We start from the raw sequence: 23167 nt of genomic DNA on the forward strand, positions 1-23167 counted from the left end.
TTGTATCTTCCCTTTACTCTTCCTTTCAGATTATTTTTAATTCTTAATGACTAATTACTATTTCTAATTGCCAGCAGTGATCTTTTACAAAAAGCCTGTTTCCCTTTAGTAATAGGAGGCTCAGCAAACTGAAGTTTTCTCTTGCCTTTCCTCTTCTGATATTTTTTATTGTGATTTGATTAAAGAGAGCTGTTATCTGTGCCCTTCCAAGATACTTCAGGTGTTCTTAATTTTCCAAGAAGGGTGAACTGTGCTTGGAAGCAGATGGAGTAAAAAATACAACTTCATAGAAACTTACTATCTTGAAGTGTTGCAAATGGCATTTCTTTAAGGTAGTGTAGTTAAAATTGCAGTTTAACATTTCAGCAGTGCTGTGGTCTTTGCCAGCCTGCATAAATAGATACATATGCTAGGCAAAAATGCATATCCTACAGACTTCTTTCCTTTTATTTTCCTTAGGGGAAAGTAGTTCACCAGAGTCTGAACATTATGAACTCCTTTTCTCAGAAAGTGAAAATACAGCACATACGGTCCCTCTCAGAAGATGTAAGGTTTTATTATAAGAGGCTAAGAAGTAATAAAGAAGATTTAGAGCCAGGAAAAAAATCAAAGGTTTGTTTATGTCTTATTTCTAAACATTTATAAGTTCTCTTTTCTATATAGCATATGTTAAGTTTCTGTGTTCAACAGAAATCTTCCCTCTTTTTTCTTTGGTCGTTAGATTTACTGTGCTGTTTAATTGATCAGCTCTTACATGTTTTGCAGATTGCAAATATTTATTTTGATCCTGGTTTACAGTGTGGAGATTACTGTTATGTAGGATTGCCTTTTCTATCTAAATGTAAGTAAAGTTCAACTTTATAATGAAAATAATTTCAAATAAGTTTCTCCTCAAGTAATGATTTTACTTGAAGATTTATAAAACCACATTATTTCCTGCAGCGGAATCTAAAGTTCAGCACAGCATAGCAATGCAAGAAGATGCATGGGATTCTGACTGGGATTTGCATGAGAATTTATTCAAAGAATGGACAGAAATAAAAGAGAACTCAAGCCATAGGTAAGTGTTATATTCCTGTTATTTGCTCAGGCCTTGTCAGTACTAATTCTGTGATATGTGTGCTCTTATAGAATAAAAGGCTTCTTAATATTGCTGTGCTCTTTGAGAAGGTGCCAAAAAGGAATTGCTTGGCCTTCTCTGCAAAATCTTTAAAGAGAGCATTTAAAAAGTTAGAAAACAGTAATAATTTTCCCCAAATTAAAGAAAGCATTGACAGTTACTGTTCACTGAATTGCTGGGGTTCTTTACAAGATTGTAACATCAAGGCAGTTTCTATTCTGCAAAAATTTCCAAAACCAGATTATACTGGTTGTTCAGTATCCCTGCTTAAACAGTTTTAAAATAATATCCTCAGTATCCCTTTTAAGATTTCATAAGGTTTTCTGTCATTACCATACCAGGATTTTTGCATTTCAGTGAATTACAAAATTTTCTGCTATTTTACCTTGAGAAAGATTAATGGTTGCTAATTAATATTTAGAAAAGTTTAACTCTGTAGACTGCTACATACCTTTTAAATATCTGCCTTCTCATACGTAAAGTTGATTTAATGTGAAAGGGACACGAGTTAACATAAACAGCAAGAGTGTGTGTGTCTTTTGTGTTGATAGCATCCAGATTACCCTTTCAAAAAAGGCATGTGAAGAAACAAAATGTCTGTATGCAACTAAATAGAATAACAAAAGCATTCCTCCCTTATCACTTCTGTGTTATAGTGGTGATATCCTGAGAAAATCTGATCTAAACAGAATCCTCTATTTAGCTGCACCAGTAACTTCCAAGAATGTTCTATTCCCTTCAGGAAGAGAGCAGTAAAGGAGAATGATAAAGATTAGTTCTGAATAAGGAGTAGTTCTAACTTGAATATACAATGATTTAATATTATTTATTTTTTTATTATTTATTATATTTTAAAGTATTTATTACTTTTAAAGAGATTTAAAGTTACCCAGCTGTCCAAAGGAACATTCAGGGAAAGGAAAGGGAACTGAAAAGAGAGGTATTGTGACTTGGACATTTGGAATTTCTCCAAAATATTTCTCTGGGTTTGAAGCCTAGTATTTTGTTTCTTTTGCTGACTGGAGAGCTCAGTACTTTTAATTTAGTTTCAAATCATGCTGGAGAACTTGTGGGAGAAGGGAACCCAAGTCTGTTGTGGAGGTTGTTTAATAGCAAAGAACTTCATTCACTGATGGAAGTAACAGCTAGCACCAAGTATGACTTGTTCAGATTTGCTTTAGGTTTATTAGACAGAGGTGCAGGCATACAGTCTGTGCATCCATTGCATTTAGAGTAGATGTACTGATTTGCTGTACCTATGCAGGCAAAATTAATTTTCTGGATTGTAGATGCTATATTGGAGCTTTTCCTTTCTACTGTTTGTACCTTTGCAAATCATCAAATAGATTTTTTAGGCTATTTTTCTTACTGATCTGAATCTTAGTGATATTTGTTTCTGCAAAACATAAAAGTGAGTTTTATAACTGTTTCTCCAGACTGAATGCTGTATTTGAAGTGGACACAGATCTTCAGAAGAATGTTAGGTTGAAAATTACAGCAGAAATGTCCTGGCCCTCCATCCTTAGTTCACCACGCCATCTAAACTTCCCTCTTACCAACACAAACAGCTCATCAGTAAGTTATTTTAGTGATAGTATCATTTAAACAGCTATTACTAATTGCATTAATGGTAATGTAAACTTATTTAAAATTCTTTCTGAACAGGAAGAAGAAATTTTTCTAGAAAATCCAGCTGATGCTCCTGTGTATGTTCAGTTTCTTCCAGTAGCTCTGTATTCTAACCCATCCACTTTTGTTGATAAGCTGTTGGAACGGTAAGTGTTGTTGTGCAACCCTTGGGGTGTACTCACTGGGCAGAGAAAATGCATTTTACAAGGAATGAATGCATGATATGGCAGTTGTGTTGGTAATTCATATTGGCCTAGAATATTGGCTCTAGAATTTGAATCATTAGACCAGTTGAGAGCTGAATCTATTGCCATTGAACACACATCTGTATTTTTTACTGAGCTGAAAGGTGTTTACATTTCTTCCTTAACTTGACGTACAACAGGGGGGAAATAAGAAAAAATAAAATCAAATGATTCTTTCAGATGCATGTTGGGCTACCATAGATACTTGATTTGTGCTAAAATCCATAAATGCAAGTATGTCATTACCTTCCCTGATCGGTGAGAAAGAAAAAATTGCAATTTCATTTCAGGTTTAATTTGAGTAAGCCAGCTAATTTCAATCAGAGGACTCTAGAGTTCCAGGTCTTCAGAAATTGTGTAAGTATTTCAATATATTCTTGGTAATTTTAAATTCAGGTTTGTTATTGTTTTAATAAGAGTTCAGTCAGACATGTCTTCAGGTATTAGTGTGGAAAATCTAATGTAAATATAATATCTGTTGGATATCAGGAAATCTGGAAAAGAAATATTCCTTCAAATGTAACTAATAAAGTGTCACTTTTTCTATATGCTTACATTATAATACAACTGTGGAAGTTACAGGAAAACTGCATTTTCTCTTTCTGGCAGGATTATTTTCTTCAGCATAGTGATTACTAGTTCTAGAATGAGCAATGAGCAAAGAATTGATTATTCCATTGCTTTGTTGATTCTTTTAAGTGATTTGAGTATTGTGGTCTACTTTTAAGTGTGTGCATTTTCATATAGAACATGCCACCCACATCCTAAGCACTACCTTTTTTATCTGACTTTTCCCCTCCATTTGCAGTTTGTTTTAGATTACCATTTGATGCTTATTCAGTGTCTCAAGACAAATGGCAAACTTCTCCAAAATAGACTTCATTGAATAGTTCTTCTATTTTGTTTGCTTAACAATTGAAAATTCCCAGGAGAAAAAATATTCCATAATGGTTTGATACTAATTTAGTGTTCAAAATATATATTGTAAGAACTTCTGATCTTTTTCTTCCACTAGAACTTTATGAATCTACATGGGTGAAGTTTAGCTCAGTTCTGTTTTTTTGTATTGTTCTGCTTCTCCATTAACGCAAGCAGTTTACTAATAAGTAGGGAAATTCTTGTGCTATCAGAGTTTCTGGATTAAAAAAACAGACTATGTCATAGAGTAGTATCCTTTTTTAGAACAAGACCAATTTTCTAGCTAAAATAATACCATTTCTATCAAATACATGTAAAAATGTCCTATTTTTTAAAGCCTTGCTTTGTTTGCTCCCCCCCCTTCCTTAAGGTCCAACCACTACAGACCACTGTGGGACTTGCAAAGGGCTTGGCTCGTCATTCCATTTTAAGTCTAATATTAAAACCTGGTGAGAGAAAGTCTGTCAAAGTAAAGTTCACTCCAGCTCTTAATAAAACTGTTTCATCATTGATTGTAATCAGGTAAGAGATATTTCAGAAATAAGTGTGAGTTTTTCTCTGTTTTTCTGTTTATATGTATCATACTTGCAATCAGCTGACAAGAAACTATTGCTTTTACAAGAATAATTGTAGAATCCTATGTATCTGCAGAGAGGTTTAATGTAGTTGTGACATGTCTTAGAGTATTTTAACTGTATTCATATATATTCAGTGATGTAAATATATAAGCCACTGTTATACTTACCACAGAATCACATAAGGGCTTGGTTTGGAAGGGACCTTTGAAAGACATTAACCCAATCCCGCCTGCAATACCAGGGACATCTTCAGGTCTCTCAAAGGTCTGTCTGATCTTGAATGTTTCCAGAGATGGGGCATCTACAACCTCTCTGGGCAATCTGTTCCAGTGTTTCAGTACCCTCACTGTAAAAAGTTTTTCCCCCTATATCTAATCTGAATCTACCGTTTTAGTTTTAAAACCATCACTCCTTTTCTTGTCACTACAGGGCCTATTATAAAAAGGTTGTCCCCATCTTTCTCACAGGCTCCCTTTAAGTACAGGAGTTCCTGTGTGGTCACCAGGAAACTTTCTCTTCTCCAGGCTGAATAATGCCAGTTCTCTCAGCCTCTCCTCATAGCAGAAGTGCTCCATCCCTCTGATCATCCTGGTGCCTCTTGTCTATACTTGTTCCAACAGGTCCATGTCCTTCCTGTGCTGGGACCCCAGAGCTGGACACAGCACCCTTGGTGGGGTCTCACCAGAGAATAGGGGGGCAGAACCCCCTTTCTCACCCTGCTGCCCACGCTGCTTTGGATGCAGCCCAGGGTGTGATTGGCTTTCTGGGCTGTGAGTGCTCATTGCTGGGTCATGTTCAGCCTCTCACCCACCAACACATGGATACTTCATTTCTGAAATACATTCTACACTGTCTTCAAAGAAGGGTCTCTGGTTAGAGATGCCCATTGCAAGATAAAGCTACAGTGCAAGTTCAGTCTTTCTAATAAAGAGCATTGAGTTCACTTTTGTGTCAGATATGATGCCTTACTAAGAGATACAGATTTTAACTAGTATTTCACTGGGGTTTGTATTTGTATGTTATGCTGTAATTTCGTAGGGTTTTGTCTTGCAAACACTACATCTGAGACCCCTGCTGTTACTTCCATAATGTGGGGAATTAGCTGTGGAGCAGCTATTTGAATAGGATATTTGTTCTCCAGATTTGGGATATAGACTCATAGTCTATGGAGAAGCTTTTATGAATGTTTCCCCTCACCCATTTTCTTTTTCCACAGAAATAATTTGACTGTAGTAGATGCCATAATGGTACAAGGACAAGGAACAACTGAGAGCTTGAAGGTTGCAGGCAAACCTCCTGGTCCAGGAAGTTCTTTACGCTTTAAAATCACAGAAGCATTATTAAAAGACTGTTCAGAAAGTGAGTACTTCTTGAGCTAATATGCTGAACAGAAAAGAAGTCGTATTTTATTTGTAAAACTTGACATGTGTAGAAATATTTTTTCCCTCTTCTAGTGACCTAGAAATTTAACTCATTTAAATTCATTAAAATTGCTACTTCATTTAGGCAGAATACAAAATATATTATGGTTTTGGTTTTAACATGAGAACTAGGAAATAAAACAGAAGCTGTTTGTCCTCTTAAATTCAAGACAGAGGAGGTAAAGACCTTTGCGTATTTACTAGCAAAATCTCTAAATTCAATACAAATTGGATCATGAGAGTAACTTCCTGTGTACTTCTTTTCTTCATACCTTCATAATCTTTAAGCACATAACCATTGGGAAAAAATGGTTGGGCATGTTCCTTGATGAAAATTAAATCCCAGTCAGATTCTACTCTGAGATCAGAGAGAGGTTTCTGCTCTGTAGCCTCAGGCTTGCTTCTGAGAGGAGAGCTAAGAGTACCTATATTACCTAAGAAACTGGTAAAAGAGTTTTAGTTATATCTGGTATTAAAATCTGCTTTGCTACTTTGCAGTTTTCCAGACATTTCTAAGTGCCATGTTAATTATTATCTGAGATTATTCTGCTTTTTGTGAGGCATGAGTAAGAGAACCTGAAGTAAAGCTTAGTCATTGCCCTTTGCCTGCTGTGGTTAGGGATTTTTTTTGCTAATAAGATACATGTAGTTAAGCCGTGTATTTTTTTTTTAAGACACACCAAAAAGAAACAAAAAAACCCATTTTAATTCTTCTCTTGCTGGGACTGTTCACAGAATACCACAACATTAGGCAGAACATCAAAGAGCTTTGCAGCTGGGGTGATTTCTTTGTGGGACAGCAGTGCTGTCAGAGGTTAGGGGGTTTGTGTTTTTTTCTGTGATGAGTTAGAGGGCTCTGGAATTGTACAAGTGCCCTACCTTGACAGTGATGGGAATCTGGCTGCAGAGATATGTTCCTACAAGTTAATTTCCATGGACCTTGCTAGTCTCTCTTCTGCTGTAAAATATGAATATAGTGAAGGATATCTGCTTAGCATAACACTAACCACTGCTGTTTGTTTCTAGAAATGAAATATAAAGAACCGAATTTCACACTCAGAAGAACATTTAAAGTGGAAAATACAGGGCAGCTGCAGATTAATGTGAAAACGATGGAAATCAGTGGCTACACATGTGAAGGATATGGATTTAAAGTAGTTAACTGTCAGGAATTTGCACTAAGTGCCAATGCCTCTAAAGACATTGTCATATTGTAAGTGGTTTTTCTTACATCTAAATGGAGCGTTACATTTGGAATTTTAATTTTGTTTCAGAGGAAAACTCTCTTGGTTAAATTCTGAGGGCATTTTTCTGAAGTTTTGAGTGTATATGGGTTTTATGCAGTGTTATACAACTATGACTTTTTTTTCTCTTCTTGTAAACACTATTTGATTTTTCATTTCACCATGTTTTTGTGACTGACTAGTATTACTTCTATTACTGTCCATTAAGTATAACTTGCTGTGTTGGAATGATGTTATTATTTGAGGTTATATAAATTTCCCTCATTTAACTTGTGAATCCACATGGGACCTAGACCTACATATGGATTTGGTGCATTGCAGTATGTTGAAGGGAGCCTTCAGTCCAAGGATTTTAATTGTAATGCACAGCATTTTAGTCTTGAATATTTCTTCTCTTGCCTTAATGACAATGATTGTGTAGTTCTGTCATTTTCAATTGTAAAAAGTCTCTGCACCAAACATTGATCTTTTAACAGTGTTTTGTTGTAAAGTTAATTATTCATAAAATGGTATCTAAAAAGTTCAGAAGTTTCTTCTGGTCTGCAAGTGGATATATGAAATATTGCTGCAGTGGAATAGTATTTCACTAGTATTTCTGCACAATCTTAGGTTGTGATGAGACTGTGATATAGTGGTGATAGAGTGTTTTTGAAAAGTCAGATTTGTGACTCAGAGGTGAAGTGTTTAAAGAATTTATAGCTCACACAGTAGTTGGCTCCATTACTTACTAAGACCTGCTGTTACATTTTGACTGCATTCATAGCTTTTATTAACAGGTGTGGTAAAACCTTATTGTCAGGTATTATAACTTCATATGGCACCTCAGGAGTAATCTAGAATCAGATGTGTTAAGCATAGGTGTTAATGAACATAGTCAAACACATCTTGAGGTATTTGAAAGGTACACAAGTATTTTTAGGCTAATCAATGGAGCTGAATTACAGGTTTTTTAGTTTATAATTTATGAGTTGTAAAAATTGCCTCAAACTTTTGTGCCGTTCCTATGAAAAGTTCTGATGTGCTTTATGTTGTTTCCAGGTTTACACCAGATTTCACTGCTTCCAGAGTTATACGTGAATTAAAATTCATCACTGCGGGAGGCTCTGAATTTGTATTTATCTTGAATGCATCGCTTCCATATCACATGTTGGCAACATGTGCTGAAGCACTGCCCAGGCCCAACTGGGAACTGGCACTGTACATAATCATCTCAGGAATAATGAGGTTGTGTGTGTGTTTGTTCTTACTGATGTATGGGCACAAGCTGCCACTGCTCCAATATGGGTTACACAGAAACACATGGGTATTCAGCACATGCTCTAATTGTGGTACACTAAAATAAGGTAAAAGGAGATCAAATTCATAAACACTCCTATAGATTTAGTGTGAACTGTTTAAGGCAAAGGAGTACTGACTTTCAAACCAAGGATAAAATAATACACTTCTTGTTTGAACCTATTTCCTTGGGTGAAATATGTACTCCTCTTAGCCCTGATAATCTGTAGGAGTTTTGATAAGTAAGCCAAACTTGAGACATATTTAGGTATTAAAGCACTGATAGCAGTGAATTCCTGTAGAAATGTAAGCATCCTTCTCTGGAGTATTGTGCTTTAGAGAGATATAAGGCAGTGACTGTAATAAGCTTAGCAGATGCCTTGGATGAATTTAACTTTGCTGCCATTTGTAATGTGACAGACAACTGGTGATACTAATAATGGGATTTCTGAGAACCTGAAGGACATTGTTTGCAACACTGCACACTCACAGGTTACATAGTAGGATATTAATGCACGTTTTTCCTCAGCAAACAGACATGTGCTAATTATACTTTGTTGAAATATGAGTTGAAAATGCCATCATTTTCACAGTCTAACCTGTACCTATCTTTATTTGAAATCAAGAGTTATAAACCTTGTGTCCCTGCTCAGCTCTTGGATGTGAAACACTTTACCCCACTGCTTTTGTGCAGAGAAAACCCTAGCATGGAAACTTATCAGTAGGAGTTTTTATATCTTAGTGTGAAATGTATTGGTGCTGTAGATGCCTGTGCAGAAAAAGTGGTCTTTCTGTATGCTGCAAATCCAAAGCATTATCACATACATGTCATATTCCTTTTTTTTCCCCACAGTAAGTTACTGGCCCTTCCATTTTGTGAATGTTCACTTAGGCTGTCTTTCATTGTAGGGATTGACAAAAAAATAGAGAAGATAAAGTTACAACCCACTTCATTTTCTTTTTTGACTCTTCAGCACTTTGCTAAGTAATGCAGTGTTTAGTGAGGAAATTGCATTTTCCAAAGTAAGAGGAAATTTTCTGTTACTTAGGAAATTTTGTGTCATCACTAACACTGCATTACTTAAAAGTGCTGAGTGAGTACTTATGTGGTTTTCTTCTGTATATGTGCTAGAATTGTATAGGCTGAATTTGGTTTTAATTGAATTTTAGTTTGGTTTTAATACTTTGACAGAGTAATGTTTGTCAGCTCATAAGTGTAGTTTGCTTGGATAATTTTATATGTGCTGTATTTGTTAATTAGACTTTACAAAGAAGAGAGAATACTAATCTCTTCCTTACTATGTCTTTTTCCTAAAAATACAAAAATCCTTCTTAGCAGCAAACTAGACAAGAGTCCTAATATATTTTATAATATTCTAAAATTCCTGTGCATAAACTGCCTTTAACTTTTAGGATGCCATCGTGTATGTGTTTGCTAGTTGCCACTAAAATAACTCTTCCATGTCACTGCAAAGCTGTCCTTAATTTCTAGCAGTGAACACTAGGAGTTTATATAGTCCATGTTTTTTAATTTGATAAGGTGATGTTTATTTTTGCTTTCCCTAAATCACTGTTACTTTGAATAGTTACATGCTTGTGGCTCCAGGTTTTGAAGTCCAGCTTTTTTTCTTTTGGATTAATGCACTTGGCAACTGGATGTCAGGCTTGCATCTAGCTCCCATTCTCAGTGCTGGTGATTTGCTTATCATGCCAGTCTTGTGTATGTTATGTTTCTATCAGAAAAAAAATTGTGGTTTGGATAAATTTTGCAGTATTTTCAGTACAGGATACAAACTTTTTGTCCTGTGTGATTAGTCATTAGTTTTGAAGTGCTCAAAACTAAGAAATAAATCCTTAAATACCTTTCTTCTCTGCAGTGTACTCTTTCTCTTGGTAATTGGAACAGCCTATCTAGAAGCTCAAGGAATTTGGGAGCCATTTAGAAGACGCTTGTCCTTTGAGGCCTCAAATCCTCCCTTTGATATGGGAAGGCCACTTGATCTCAGGAGAATAGTTGGAATTTCATCTGATGGAAAGTAAGTAAATGTTTGGGCTTCTTATGGTGCTTTTGCCATTTATTTTTTTGCTTCTTTCGTTACCAGGTCAGTTAGAAAGTAATACTGCTCTGTAGAACAGGTGAATGAATAAAAGATATCCCCACAGTTGCTTGTAAAAAGATGGCTTGGATGAAAAGATGAACTTTGTGATTGTGAGGAATATTCTTCTTTTGGGGGAAAAAAAGGGAAGGAAAAAAATAAATCCATCAAAAACCAAACCCTTCCAAGTTTCCTGTTAATATTCTCAAAAATGACCTGTATAGACTGCAAAGAAATTGCAGGCAAGAAGTTCCTACCTTAGGTGTCTTAAGTCAAGATCATCTCCTTTCAGTGTTGCCTCCATCATATATATCAACATTCATTTTGCTGTGGTTTTGTTCCTGTGTACAGCAGGCGAGTGGATGGGAAATGGTAAAGCTAACTGACTAGCCAAACCAGTTTTAGGCATTTTTGCTGGTTATATGCCAAGAATAGTATTAGTTCAAGGCTTCTTTTGGATATAGTGATTCACTTTTCTTGGTGAAGAATGGAAACAGTGCAAAGTATGTTTAAACATGTGTTACTCTTCCAGCTTGAATACACTTGGATCGGATTCTAATCACAGTTCGTCCAGAGGAATTTATGGAGCAGGCAGTTCGTCTTCGCGATCCGGTGCAGGGAATCATAAGCAATGCAATGCAACAGCACACCTTCACAGCAATAGAAGTGCACCTGATGTTGAAAACATCAAATCCAAAACCAATTCAAGTATACCTAACAGGACTTCAGCACAAGCAGCTTCCATGCAGTCAGTAAACAGAACGGGCCCCTTTACCTTGGATTCAGGTGCCACAGCTCAGACTCATGCCGCGGGCAAAAGAGCCAAGGGGACGAGGCAGAACCAGCAGCTGATGCAGCAGCAGGCACCAGCCTTGGCAGAGCAGCCCCTCCAGCAGCCCCCAGCAGCCGGGCCCCAGCAGCAAGAGCAGCAGACTGAAAGTGCTTTGCCGCAGCTCCCGCTCCTCAGCGCGCCTCAGGGCGAGTGTGCCAGCAGCAGGAGGCACAGCTCGGAGGATTCAGATCTCACTGGGCTCATAGAAACTATGGAAAAAGACTTTGACCACCCAGAATCCCCTTCCCCTGATGTGTTTACAGAACAGCCCCCATCTCCACTAGCAAAAAGCAAAGGTAATGCAATTCTGTTTTAATGGGATGACTCCCTGTGTAAACTACAGGACAAGATTTAAACAATTGTAAAGGTCTTGTTTTCCTGGTGTGGGAAGGGAGTGCTTCTCTGTGGTTCCCTGCCTGTGCTGTGTGCCTGTGTCTTGAACACTTCTGTTACCTTATGGCAGTGAAGTTCACTGTGCAGTGCTGGCTTGTCATTCTTCCTGTAAAAATGGTGGCATGTTTTGATGAAAGCAGGTGTGAATATCTAGACACCTGATTCTCTGAAAAAGAAAAATGTTTTTTGGTGCTACTCTTTTACCTTTGGGTTGGCATCTGTCCCTCCTACCTCCATCATGTGGGCTTGGAGCTCAGGGTTGAGGAAGGGAAAAGGAAGTTGTCCTAGTGTATTATGAAAAGTGAGGCAGGGAGAAAGGGAGGAGGGGAAGAGAGGGAGAGATGGGTAAATAGCCCCTGTGGTATTGTTTGGGAATGGAATTCTTCATGTCCAGACTTGTAGTTGTAGAAAATCCTTGATGTCAGGTGGTCAGCAAATTAATATAAGGCACCTGTGTCTATACATTACATTCATTTTTGGATGAGGCTAGAGTTGAGTTGGACTTGTTTATCCGTGTTTCCAGTTGTGTAGTACTTAAAATAATGAATTGAATTTCATACATTAGATATGTTTAGACTTTTGAAATTATGTCAGTTATTGCCTTTTTATGAACACTTCTTGAAATAGGATTTCTAATTATGATTTTTGCATTAGCAATTTCAATTGCATCCCAGAGTTGTCATCATTTAGTGTTAATGTGTTTATTTCTAAACAATTTTTCATTTTTTGCTACCAACACTTGTACAGAAATGGCACTGTGTTGCTTATTAGAGATAAAGTTAAGAAAATTAGTCATGAGAAGGCATATAAATACTGCAACATCTGTAAGATTGTGCCTCACCAAAGACAAAGGCTTCACTCTGTTGGCTGGTAATGAGTAGAAAGTTCTTAATTAGTTCAGAGTGGATGTTAGGATGTATTTGGACTTTCAAAGTGGAGACTGAAATGGTGAGAGGTTTTGGTGTCACACTGAACTATACTACTCTGTTTCTGGGCTGTTATGTTTTTAGTTTTCAGTGATAGATGGTTGGGAGAATTAAGAGAACTGCCATCAGTTTGTCAGATATTCATTCCATAAAGGCTAAATAGGACTCCAGGAGGTGATGTGATGTTAGGGAGGTTTCATGGATGGTGTCCATAATGGCAAACAGTGGAATGTAGGAGCTCTGGAAAGCAAAGTGTCTGGTAGTGAGGATGCAACATTCTCAAGGATTACAATATGAACATACAACATGGGTGTGCAGTGGACTGGTCCAATCCATGTACTGAATGCCTGAAAGCACTTTGGAGTGCATCTTCCATTTCTAGCTCCCCTTAAGAAGGAAGCAGCTCTTGGTCTTGAGAGCTTTTTGTGATGCAGCTGCATGCAGTATGTGGAGATCACCAAGTTTGAATTCATAAGCTTTTTCCCACTCCAGATAATGTAGTGTGTCTATTCCCATTTGTCCTCTTTAAAATGTAAAAACATAAAACCATAGGGGGAGTTCTGTAATGTATCTGCACCTACATACAGACATGGGTATTTGTCTTTAGATAAGTATTTAGAGCTAATCACAAACTTTTGCAGAAGCAGCAGCTTCTGGACTAAAACTGTCTCTCATAAGACCCTGTGCAGAATTGCTGTCTTATACAGTCTTCTGTTTCAGCTTCCTAAAACTTGGATCCTAGCAGACTGCAGTGGAGGCTGTGTTATATTTTTGTGATACAGCTGCTTTATGTTACATTTTAATGTCATGATAGCATTTTACATAGATTTTCTAATTATGAACATTAAACTGTTTAGCACTGCTAAATGTAGGCTACATTTCAAGCAAATTTTGGAATGAGACCTTCTGAGGCCCAGCCAAAATGCCCCCAATATGCTGGAAGCCAACCTTGAAAAAATGTTCCTAGGAAGATCTACTTGTATTTACATATCTATTTGCATTCAAGCTAAAAAGAATATTTTTATCTCTAATATTTTTGTTGTCCTAGATACTGGAAACACTGATACTTATGTCTTAAAAAACAAAGTTTGAAGGATATGTATCTGGTATTTGCCAAAATACTGAAGGCAAATTTCTGGTTTGGTACAAATTTAACCATTTTGCCAAATGATATATAACAGCTGTCAGGGTGCTTCCAGTTTCAATTCTAGCTTGAGCTACTATAAATTCCAAAAGAGGCAGAATCCAGCTATTGATCGCAGGTTCCTTGAGTCTTTATCTGAGTGAACAGTTAAATCCATCCAGGAGGCTGTATGCAGGCACTGTGTGGCTCATAAATGAGAGTGCTTGTTTTGAAGAGCAGTATCTCAAGAAGGATCCTATGAGTAAAGGCACATACTACAGCTGGTAAGACATAAGACTGTTGTGAAAGCTCAAATCCTGTGAGAGTACAGCAGCAGGCAGTGGTAAGCTCATGAAGACTGCACACACATGCACAGTTGCTTTGTATTGAAAATAGTCCACTCTGAAGGAATAAAATATGTTAGGAGGAGAAAGTATACTTGGGTGTGAGATTTTCAGGTTTTGGTCATTTGGGTTTTTTACCTCTTTGCTAGACAAATACTGTTAGTGATTTTTCTCATCCACACTAGTCTTATTTCAAGTTGCTTTGTGTTTTGTTTGTTTTTTTCCAACTGACAAGCATGCTGATCATTTCTGTTCTTCATTTGTTTGGATGATAGAGCTTTTGCCATCCTCAGAAATTTATGCTTAAATCTAATGTTATGTGGTTAAACTGTCAAATTGGATTCTATGGTGTTTAAAAGGAATGCCAGGAGCAGAGCAGAAAGAAATTATAGGCAACCACGTGCCCACATCCACGGAGAGGCAATAGGGACACAGCTCAGGAGCATAAATGTGGTGGTCATTAGGGTTCTTCTCTTGCTCACATTTGGTGCACAGGAGCAAAAGTGGTTGGTGTGTCATAACAGGCAACAAAATTCAGAGGCTTAATCATGTGGGGCAGCCTCTGAGATGAAGGGAACTCTCCTGTCTCCGAGCACTGCTGCTGAGCATCTGAAGCATCCTTATCTTTCTAGGAAAAGGGAAAACGATTCAGCGCAAGGCTAAGCCACAGAAGAAGCGGGAAGAAAAGGACAGAAGAGGGAAAGGAAAGCAACAGGAGGATGAGTTGAAGGATTCCTTGGCAGATGATGACAGTTCTTCAACCACAACAGAAACCTCCAACCCAGATACAGAGCCACTTCTCAAAGAGGTATGGCACTGCTGAGAAAAGGAGGCCCTTGTATGGCCCTGTGTGTCACCCATTGGAGTAGGAACACAGTCTCTCTCCCCCACACCATCCTCATATAATACCTAATAAAGGAAGAATGGTAATTAAAAAGAACATTTCCCTATTCTTGCCTTCACTGTATCAAATCTGCACCTCTGAGTTCAGAGAACATGCTTGAGTCCTGTAGTCTCAGGACTAAAAATGCCCAGGTGACTGTGGCATAAATTAGCCAGCAGCTGTCATTGTGGTGATTATCTCCTGGCCTCTTCTATTTGCAGAATAAAATGCCAAAGTGTGGATGCTAATTTCATTCAGCAATTAAGGTGCATGCTAAATCATGCCTTTTGCCAGTTAGAAAGGCTCAGATCAATGGTGGTAACTTGTCAGCACATAGTTAACTTAATTACCTTATACAATACCCCTAGCTTTGCTTAACTTATTCAGCTCACATGCTCCAAGGTAATAAACTAATGTCTAAAGTTTGTGTAGTGGTTGGATTGTCATAGATATTTTGTCCTAAAGGAAACTCTGACAAAGAAGAGGCAATGCCAAAGGGAAGAAAACCAATCCTAAATTTTAATATCTTAAATTTGAACTTTGTAAAAGACAAGGATTATAGCTGTGGGGAAAAAAGAAATCCATGGGATATATTTTAAAGGTTACAGTTGAGTAAGTTGTCACTTGAAAGTTACTGTTGATATTTTCAGGATGGCTATTTGAGACTATACTTGTATTTAGGCAGTCTTAGAAGTGTGATTAAAGAAAATAATAAATGTAATGGTGAAGTTTCTCATATTATTTGCTTTGTTGAAGAGTGTGTTTTAGGTGGCCTGGACTGCAGGCAGGAGATGCAGTAAAGGTCTCAGTACAGAGATAGCATCATATTAAATAGACCTGTAGGCCGTGGCCAGGGGAGCTGTGTATTTGCAAACATCAGATCTCCTTGAAGCTCATTAATTTGTTATTTCTATTTCTGCTTCTCTAAATAGAAAAAATAGAAACTATATTTTATAGGCAAACTCATTAAGTTATGAAAAAATACTTTTAATACTCCAAAAATTCTTATGTTTTCCAACAGCATTCTTTCCTCTGCCCTCTTTGTTATGATGCAAGAGGGACTTTGCTTTTCATGACTATTAATGTGTCATTTTATCTTTTGTAGGAACCTGAGAAACAAAAGGGAAAAGTTACAGCAGAAAAACCTGAAAATGAAATAGTCCCAGTAAAACAGAAAACCAAAAAAGTGCTTACAAGTATCAAGAAAGAAATCCCTGTAGATGTGAAAACCAGGTAAGCATAATGAAGGCTGTCTAGTAGGGAAGGTATCGTGTATAAAGGGAAGATGGGTTGATAAAAATATCTGTATTTGACTGTTGTAGCTGCCAGTTTGGCAAATGCCAACAACAGGTACCTTTAAACAGCTTCCTTTTCCTTCTTGATGTCAGGGAGCATCTGAAGCTTGTACATAATAAATTACTTAATGGAAACACAGCACATAAGTGAGAGCTAAATCCAGCAATGAAAGGCAGGCAAAGCAATGTTAAGGTTTTTATAACAGGTATTGCATACAAAAAGTGAGGTTAATGATTCTAGGGGCAGCACACTGAGCCAGCATTAACGTGAGTGCCTTTAGCTGCCCTTGGGACACTGCAGCCTCAGTTTCCTTTTTCATGTCGTAGAGTAAGGTCAGTCTTGGATGCTTTCTTAAAGGAGGCTGCTGCCACTGCCAGTCCCTTACTGGCATGTGGTTGATTGCAGAGCACAGATAGGGGGAAACATGAAGAATCTTAGTCTTACTATAGCTAGTTCATTCCAAAATAGTGTTGTGAAATCAGATTGGTATCCAAGTGCCACAAGAGTAAACTTTACCAAATGAGGGTATGGTATATCAACTGTGTTTTTCCTACTGTAATTAACAGTAGACTGAGTTTACAGTTAGAAGAAATTAATGTTCTTCAAAATATTTCTGAAAACATTGCCTGGCAAAGTCTACTCCTTATTTATTCTTACTATTATGTACTTCGCTTTATCTTATAACTCACAAGTTCATTATGTGTGACAGTTTTCAAAGGCCACAATGACAGCTGGCTTGGAATTCTTCTGCAAGAAACAGGGAAAACAGTTCCTCCCTAGAAGGTTTGAGAGACAGAATCAAATACCTGGAGAAAAGGAGCAATATACAGCCAACTGAATTTGGTGGTACATTTAAGTAGATTTATATTATTGATTAAAAAACCAATCCTGTGTGTTTAGGTTAATAGTGTATTAGGAGCATGGGATCTGACAGGGGTGTGTAGGGATAGAGTAGAAACTGGGCAGCTGCCATTTCTTCTTGCCTCTGTACAATCAAATGGGTTTTGTGATCCTGGAGCTCCAGGGTGAAAGCTGCTTCTGGAGCGTGAGTGAGCCTAATACAGCATGTGGAGCAGTGTGGGTCATATATGTGTGTGTGTGTATATAAAAGTGCTTTTCAGTACTTCAGAGCTTTGAAATAAAATAATTTCTGTTTTCTTTTAGTCCCTTGGAATTGTCTTATACTCCCCCACTGGAAAACAAGCAGCGCAAAACCTTTCCATCCAAGATCTCCACACCACACCTTTTGTCAAGTAGCTCTAAATCAAGAAACCTTCCCAAAACAAGAGGTAATGTGAAGCTGATTTTTGTAAATACCTCAAGAGTTTTATATCATTGTCTGTAACCCCTCTTGAGTGCTTAATTCTAAGTCTGGTGTGAGAAGAAAGCTACCCAGTTTATTATCCACACACTTGTTTTCTTTTGTTTTAATAGGTCCAAGCAGTAAGTTAATGGAGAACAGGCCATCAGTATTAGCAAAATTTCTCCCCAGTGGTTCTGCACAGGAGCTAGGAAACACCAGCAGCTCAGAAGGGGAAAAGGATTCTCCACCACCAGAGTGGGACTCTGTGCCTCTCCACAAAGCTGGCAGCTGTAAGTAATCACCAGACAATGGCAGAATGAGTGTTCTGCAATTAATATCTGTAGATAGGCTTGATCTGTTTATAGATCTTCCTGTCTCCTTTTCACTGCAGCTCCATTTTTCTGCTATAGGCCCCATATTGGTATCATCTGTTATGATTTGGGAGGTTTGACAATGGCGTGGGCAGAACACAGGTCATTCTACAGCTCTCCAGTGATGAACAGGATTCAGAAGCTGCTGGAGAAATTGAGAAAATTATAATTACTGCTCAAAAAAAGTATTTTCTACAGTAGATGAAGTTTTGCTTGGTCAGATCTGCTCCAGCCAAATTTGGAACTAATTAGATTATTTTTCCTTGAGAGGGAACACTAAAAACACCTTAATGCAATGGTTATTGGGACATTGTTACAATTTTTGTGGTTGCATTGTAAATCCCTTGTGTGGGAACCAACTCACCTCCTCCTGGCTGTTTGTGTTGCAAATCAGTCTCTCTGAAAATAAACAGCGGACTTAAATAACCATAGGTGAACACAGAGAAGGAGCTGCTGCTTCCATCACTGGGAGCAAACAGCCTTTCTCATGATTCCTCCATTTGACCAGAAGGGATAGCAGAAGTTTGAGAAGCCTTTGCTGTAGTGTAAATCCTACAGGAAGATGTTTTGTGTTTCTCTTTATAGCCACAGACAACCTGTACAAGCTGTCTCTGCAAACCCTGAACGCAGACGCCTTCCTGAAGCAGCGGCAGCCCTCTCCAACGCCCGCCTCTCCATCCCCCCCTCCTCCTGCCACACCCTTTGCTTTCGGGCCACGGGGAGGCACTTACAGCAGCATTGTCAACAGCAGCTGCAGCAAGTGAGTCCACATCCTGCCTCCTACTGATTTCCCAGGCACTGAGCACTTGTGGAGCTGTGCTTCACAGAGGGCATCTTCCTATTCCCCATTTCCTCTTCCCATGGAAACTGCTTTTCTGCAGATACACCACTGTGCATATCTTGCCTTGCTGTGAAACATTGTAAATTGGAAAAATTTGTTCTCTAGTTTATGATCCAAGTCATCTCTACAGCCACAACAGCCCTATTTTCCACAATACCAGCAGTTTCACTGCTAACCCTACTAGTTCTCTTCTTACTAACCATCCTAGAGGTAGCAGTAGCGATACTCCAAGCCTATGTCTTTGTGCTCCTGCTGAGCCTCTACCTACAAGAAAACATCTAACTCTCAATGGCACACCAAGCACATTCTTACCACATAGTAGACCCTAGCCCCTGACCCATACTAGGAGCAGCTGCTGCTCTCCTAACCACCTCAGGATTAACAATATGATTCCACTGCAATTCCCCTGAATTACATGAAACTTTTCAGCTGTTATAAACATTTTCTTGAATGTTAATTGCTTAATTGCTTAAAAAGCTAGCTTAATTGCTACTTTTTAAATCAAACTGCTGAAGTCCAAAACCTTACTCTTTTATACCCTCTTTTTTGTTTGTTTCTTTCTCATTTTAGTGAAACAAAAAACAAGCAGCCTAATGGTACCAAACATAAGCTGGCAAAGGCAGCTTCTCTTCCAGGCAGGAATGGAAACCCCACTTTTGCTGCTGTAGCTGCAGGTTACGACAAAAGTCCAGGTACTAGAACCAGTTTGAAGTTCTTAATAATTCCAAATATTTCATGAATAATCTGTTATTTTGCTGAGGTTTATTTTACTCATTTTTTACATATATATTCTCACAGGTGGCAGTGGTTTACCAAAGGTTTCTCCAAGCAAGACAGATGTTTCCAGCAATATCAGCATTTCCCACACAGTTGCTGACAGTGATGGCTCTGACAGGTAATTTTTGTATTCTCTAGGCAAATACCTGGACCACTAGAAAAGAAGATTGAGTATTAATGGTATTTTGAAGGGACTGACATAATTCATTCTGGTTAGGCTTTTTTTAAACTATTTTTAAAGTCTAGGCACATCATCTCTCACCTTGCAGAAAAGTTTAGGAGTTGCAAGTGACTTAAAAGTAGAAAGATGTTCTGGATGTGATGGGAGCTTTTTCCTCCTCATTCCAAGTAACTCAACATTCTGTTCTTGGGCATCCACACAATGAGAAATCAGCTTGGCTCTCTCAGTGCTGAGGAGTGTGTACCAAGGTCATTTGAAGTGTGACAGGCAGAGTACCTTGCTGTGCAGCAAAGCCTTTCACTTCTGCTTTAACATAGAGACCAGAACTGTCAGTGAGCTTTGTGCTTTCAGGAGGAGCAGGGCAGAGCTGCACTCAGTCACATTCTCTGAGGCACATGTCTCTTCTGACATTTTGGCAGTTAGTTGTGAAAAGCAGTAACCTTTAACCTTTCTGGAGTAGGAAAGAGATTTGAATTCAAGTTTCCATATGTAAAGGAATTACTTTGAGTGTGGTTTGTGCATTGGAGTTTTGTTTGTTTTGGTGGATGTTTAGCACTGGTTTCAGTTAACTCAGCTGTTGCTTTTAAGAAGCTTGTTCATGGGTGTATTTGTATCCCTTCCAAGTCACTGTAAATTTTATCTGCTTGAGAAAAAAACCTTGGGCTCCCTGAGTTTTCTGAACAACTGATCAAAAGAGCTACTCTCATGTTTGTTTGATACTCATTCTACAGATTAAAGAGCACTGTCTGTATTATTGTGTTACTCCAAGATGGGTGTATACACAGGAAAATGTATATCACCAAAATCTATTGTTAAAACAAAACCAAACCGATTTCCTAACTCTTGATCACCATTAAATATTTATTATGTTTAACTATATATTTTATATAGATATATATAAATATAATAGCTAAATATATTTACACACATACTTTTGTATATAGATCAGTAAGTTCATATTGTCAATAGTACTGTGTTAATAAGCTGTGTATTACCTTCCTGTTCCTCCATAAAATGTAGTTCGGGTTTGTGGAGTCCTATCAGCAATCCCAGCAGTCCTGATTTCACACCTCTTAACTCCTTCTCTGCATTTGGGCACTCTTTTAACTTAACTGGAGGTGAGTTCTCCTGTTCAAATATTTTTCTATATTCAAATACAGGTAGAGAAATGTTGTGCCTTCATTCCACTGGTCTAAATACAGTGTTTCCATCCTCACTCCTAAAAGGGAAGACTATGTAGGAACATTTCTTAAAAATTTGGTGTTATATTCTGAGTTTCACTTCAGAGAAAGTTCATGAAATCTCACAGAGTGTTTGATGGACTGAGAATGCTTGGGTTTGTTTGGAGTTTCTCTGCTGCAGTAAAATTTCTGGGTTTTGGGGGTTATTTCCTCAGTCTTCTTCCTCTCCATCCCTCCGCCAAAACTTTACTGTAGGTCCCACAAATGTGCCAATAGGCCTATGGTTTCCTGAGCATAAACATATACTTAAAAATGTTAATGTTTAATAAACATATACTTAAAACCATGGCTCTCTTAATTGAGGCAGTGGCCCAGCCCTCATATTGCTTTTCTCTTGCATTTTCCTGCAGTATTTTTATCTAGCTGCACAATGAACTGGTGCATACTAAACCCAGCAATTAATTAATTAATGTACTTAAGTATTTGGGTACATTTCCATAAGTGTAATGGAGGTGGCCAGGCATTGAGATTGCAGGGTGTGGTTGCTCTGTGTACTTGGGCACGTGTGCTGTGTTTTGAGGTGGCCGAAAAGATGATAAGCAAAGTAAACTTTGGATGTGGCATCAGTGTCTACTGATAAAATGCTATTTACTGCCACAGCTTGTTGTCTGCTGGAAATGCAAACAATGGCAGCTGCTGCTGCTGTGGGGTTCTTTCTTCATCAGTAACACTTGGCACCTGTGGCTCTGAGGGCACCAGTAAAAGGCCTGGGATCAGTTCTGTGTGTGAGAAGCAGGCAAGCCATGACTGCTGGTGCTCCCTTTTCCTTCTCATAGCAGAGATGGAGTCAGGGCTGGGGCACTGAGAACTGCCAGGACTCTAAGTGCTGCTGCTGTGCTTAGGCTGCACTGAATTACTCACAGCAAGGGTTCAGCTCTTTTCCCACTATAGCAATGACAAATTTTGTGTCCCTGTCTGATGCTGGTCACATGAGATGATATTTGTATTGCATTCTAATATCACTGCAGCAGGACCTGCTAGAAAAATATGGGAAATAATGGTGAAAAGTATTGTTCTTTGAAAAAGAGGGAGAGTAATGTACTTATTTTAACTTCATTTTATTTTTAGAGGTTTTTAGCAAGCTTGGTTTAGCTCGATCTGCTTATGGGCAGGATGTTCAGAGAAACTGGAATGAATTCAATAATGTTCCATCATCCATCTGGGATCCTTCAGCTACAGATTCTGTACCCTCCTGGCCAACAAGCTCAAGTTCCCCAACTCATACAACTGCAGTAAGTACTCAGTCCATCCAAATACAATAGTTTATTACTGTTACCAGCCTGTTCTGTATGTGACATATAATTTAATCCAGAGGAATTGGGGATTAAAAGAAATTAACTGAAGAATAAAAGAAGAAGGAATTTACATATATTCATCTTGGTGTATTTAAGTTGATATGGCTGTTGTACAAAGAGTTATTAGTCTCCTCACTTGCAAATGATGAATCCATGGACACTGCTTCCCATAAAAATATCTGTCACAAGAGCACCTTGCAGCACTTACAAAAGTGTATTCTGCTCCCACATCCTTCAGGTTTGCTCCTGTGCCATGGCTGGACACTGCATATGTTACTTCATATGTTTGATGGACAGTTGGAAAATAGGAAATATGACAACTTCCACACTTTGATTCTGCTTTCTGAATGCAGTATTGCACCTGTTTGTAAATTAACCAAAGGTCCCAGAAAAAACTATCTAAAAGACCGTAAATATATTCTTTTCAGTTTAGGAAAAAACACTAAAGGACTGAAGACAAAGTGAAGTCTTTAAACTGACTACTTATTTTGATGAAGATTTTGAGTATAGCAAAAGGAGAAAAACCCCAACTTTACTGATTGTAGTGCTGCACTGTCATCCTTGTGTCAGACTAGAACTTATGCTGCAACAGCTGTCTTCACTGCCAGCTGAAATTCTTCTTCATGTTGACTTCTGAAAATGTTTTTGTAGTGAGTAAGAGGCAATGTTTACTTCACCTGGGAGCAGCTCAGATGGAGTGGGGGAAGGCAGGGACAGGGGAAGCCAAAGAAGGTCACACAGCTTCTTATGGACACAGGCTTGCAGATCCTATCCTTGTCATGTGGCTACAGGCAGAGCTGGAACCTCACTGAAACTATGTAAGGAAAGATGTTTG

The 23167-nt window shown here is 38.2% G+C and overlaps 1 protein-coding gene across 1 annotated transcript in view; it reads left to right on the forward strand.

Moving 5' to 3' along the window:
* TMEM131 (transmembrane protein 131) overlaps window positions 1-23167 on the forward strand; it is a 93289-nt gene that overhangs the window by 66656 nt on the left and 3466 nt on the right. The window contains exons 20-40 of the mRNA XM_059493781.1: window positions 460-612; window positions 766-841; window positions 943-1060; window positions 2557-2695; window positions 2786-2895; window positions 3285-3351; window positions 4283-4434; window positions 5707-5849; window positions 6938-7124; window positions 8194-8379; window positions 10308-10466; window positions 11059-11654; window positions 14777-14952; window positions 16133-16260; window positions 17488-17612; window positions 17758-17916; window positions 18583-18757; window positions 19409-19530; window positions 19637-19733; window positions 20817-20914; window positions 22106-22269. Coding sequence (XP_059349764.1) covers window positions 460-612; window positions 766-841; window positions 943-1060; window positions 2557-2695; window positions 2786-2895; window positions 3285-3351; window positions 4283-4434; window positions 5707-5849; window positions 6938-7124; window positions 8194-8379; window positions 10308-10466; window positions 11059-11654; window positions 14777-14952; window positions 16133-16260; window positions 17488-17612; window positions 17758-17916; window positions 18583-18757; window positions 19409-19530; window positions 19637-19733; window positions 20817-20914; window positions 22106-22269 — 3330 coding nt within the window. The remainder of the gene's footprint in view (window positions 1-459; window positions 613-765; window positions 842-942; window positions 1061-2556; window positions 2696-2785; window positions 2896-3284; window positions 3352-4282; window positions 4435-5706; window positions 5850-6937; window positions 7125-8193; window positions 8380-10307; window positions 10467-11058; window positions 11655-14776; window positions 14953-16132; window positions 16261-17487; window positions 17613-17757; window positions 17917-18582; window positions 18758-19408; window positions 19531-19636; window positions 19734-20816; window positions 20915-22105; window positions 22270-23167) is intronic.

Source organism: Ammospiza nelsoni, chromosome 2 (assembly GCF_027579445.1).
Source record: "Ammospiza nelsoni isolate bAmmNel1 chromosome 2, bAmmNel1.pri, whole genome shotgun sequence".
NCBI lineage: Eukaryota > Metazoa > Chordata > Aves > Passeriformes > Passerellidae > Ammospiza > Ammospiza nelsoni.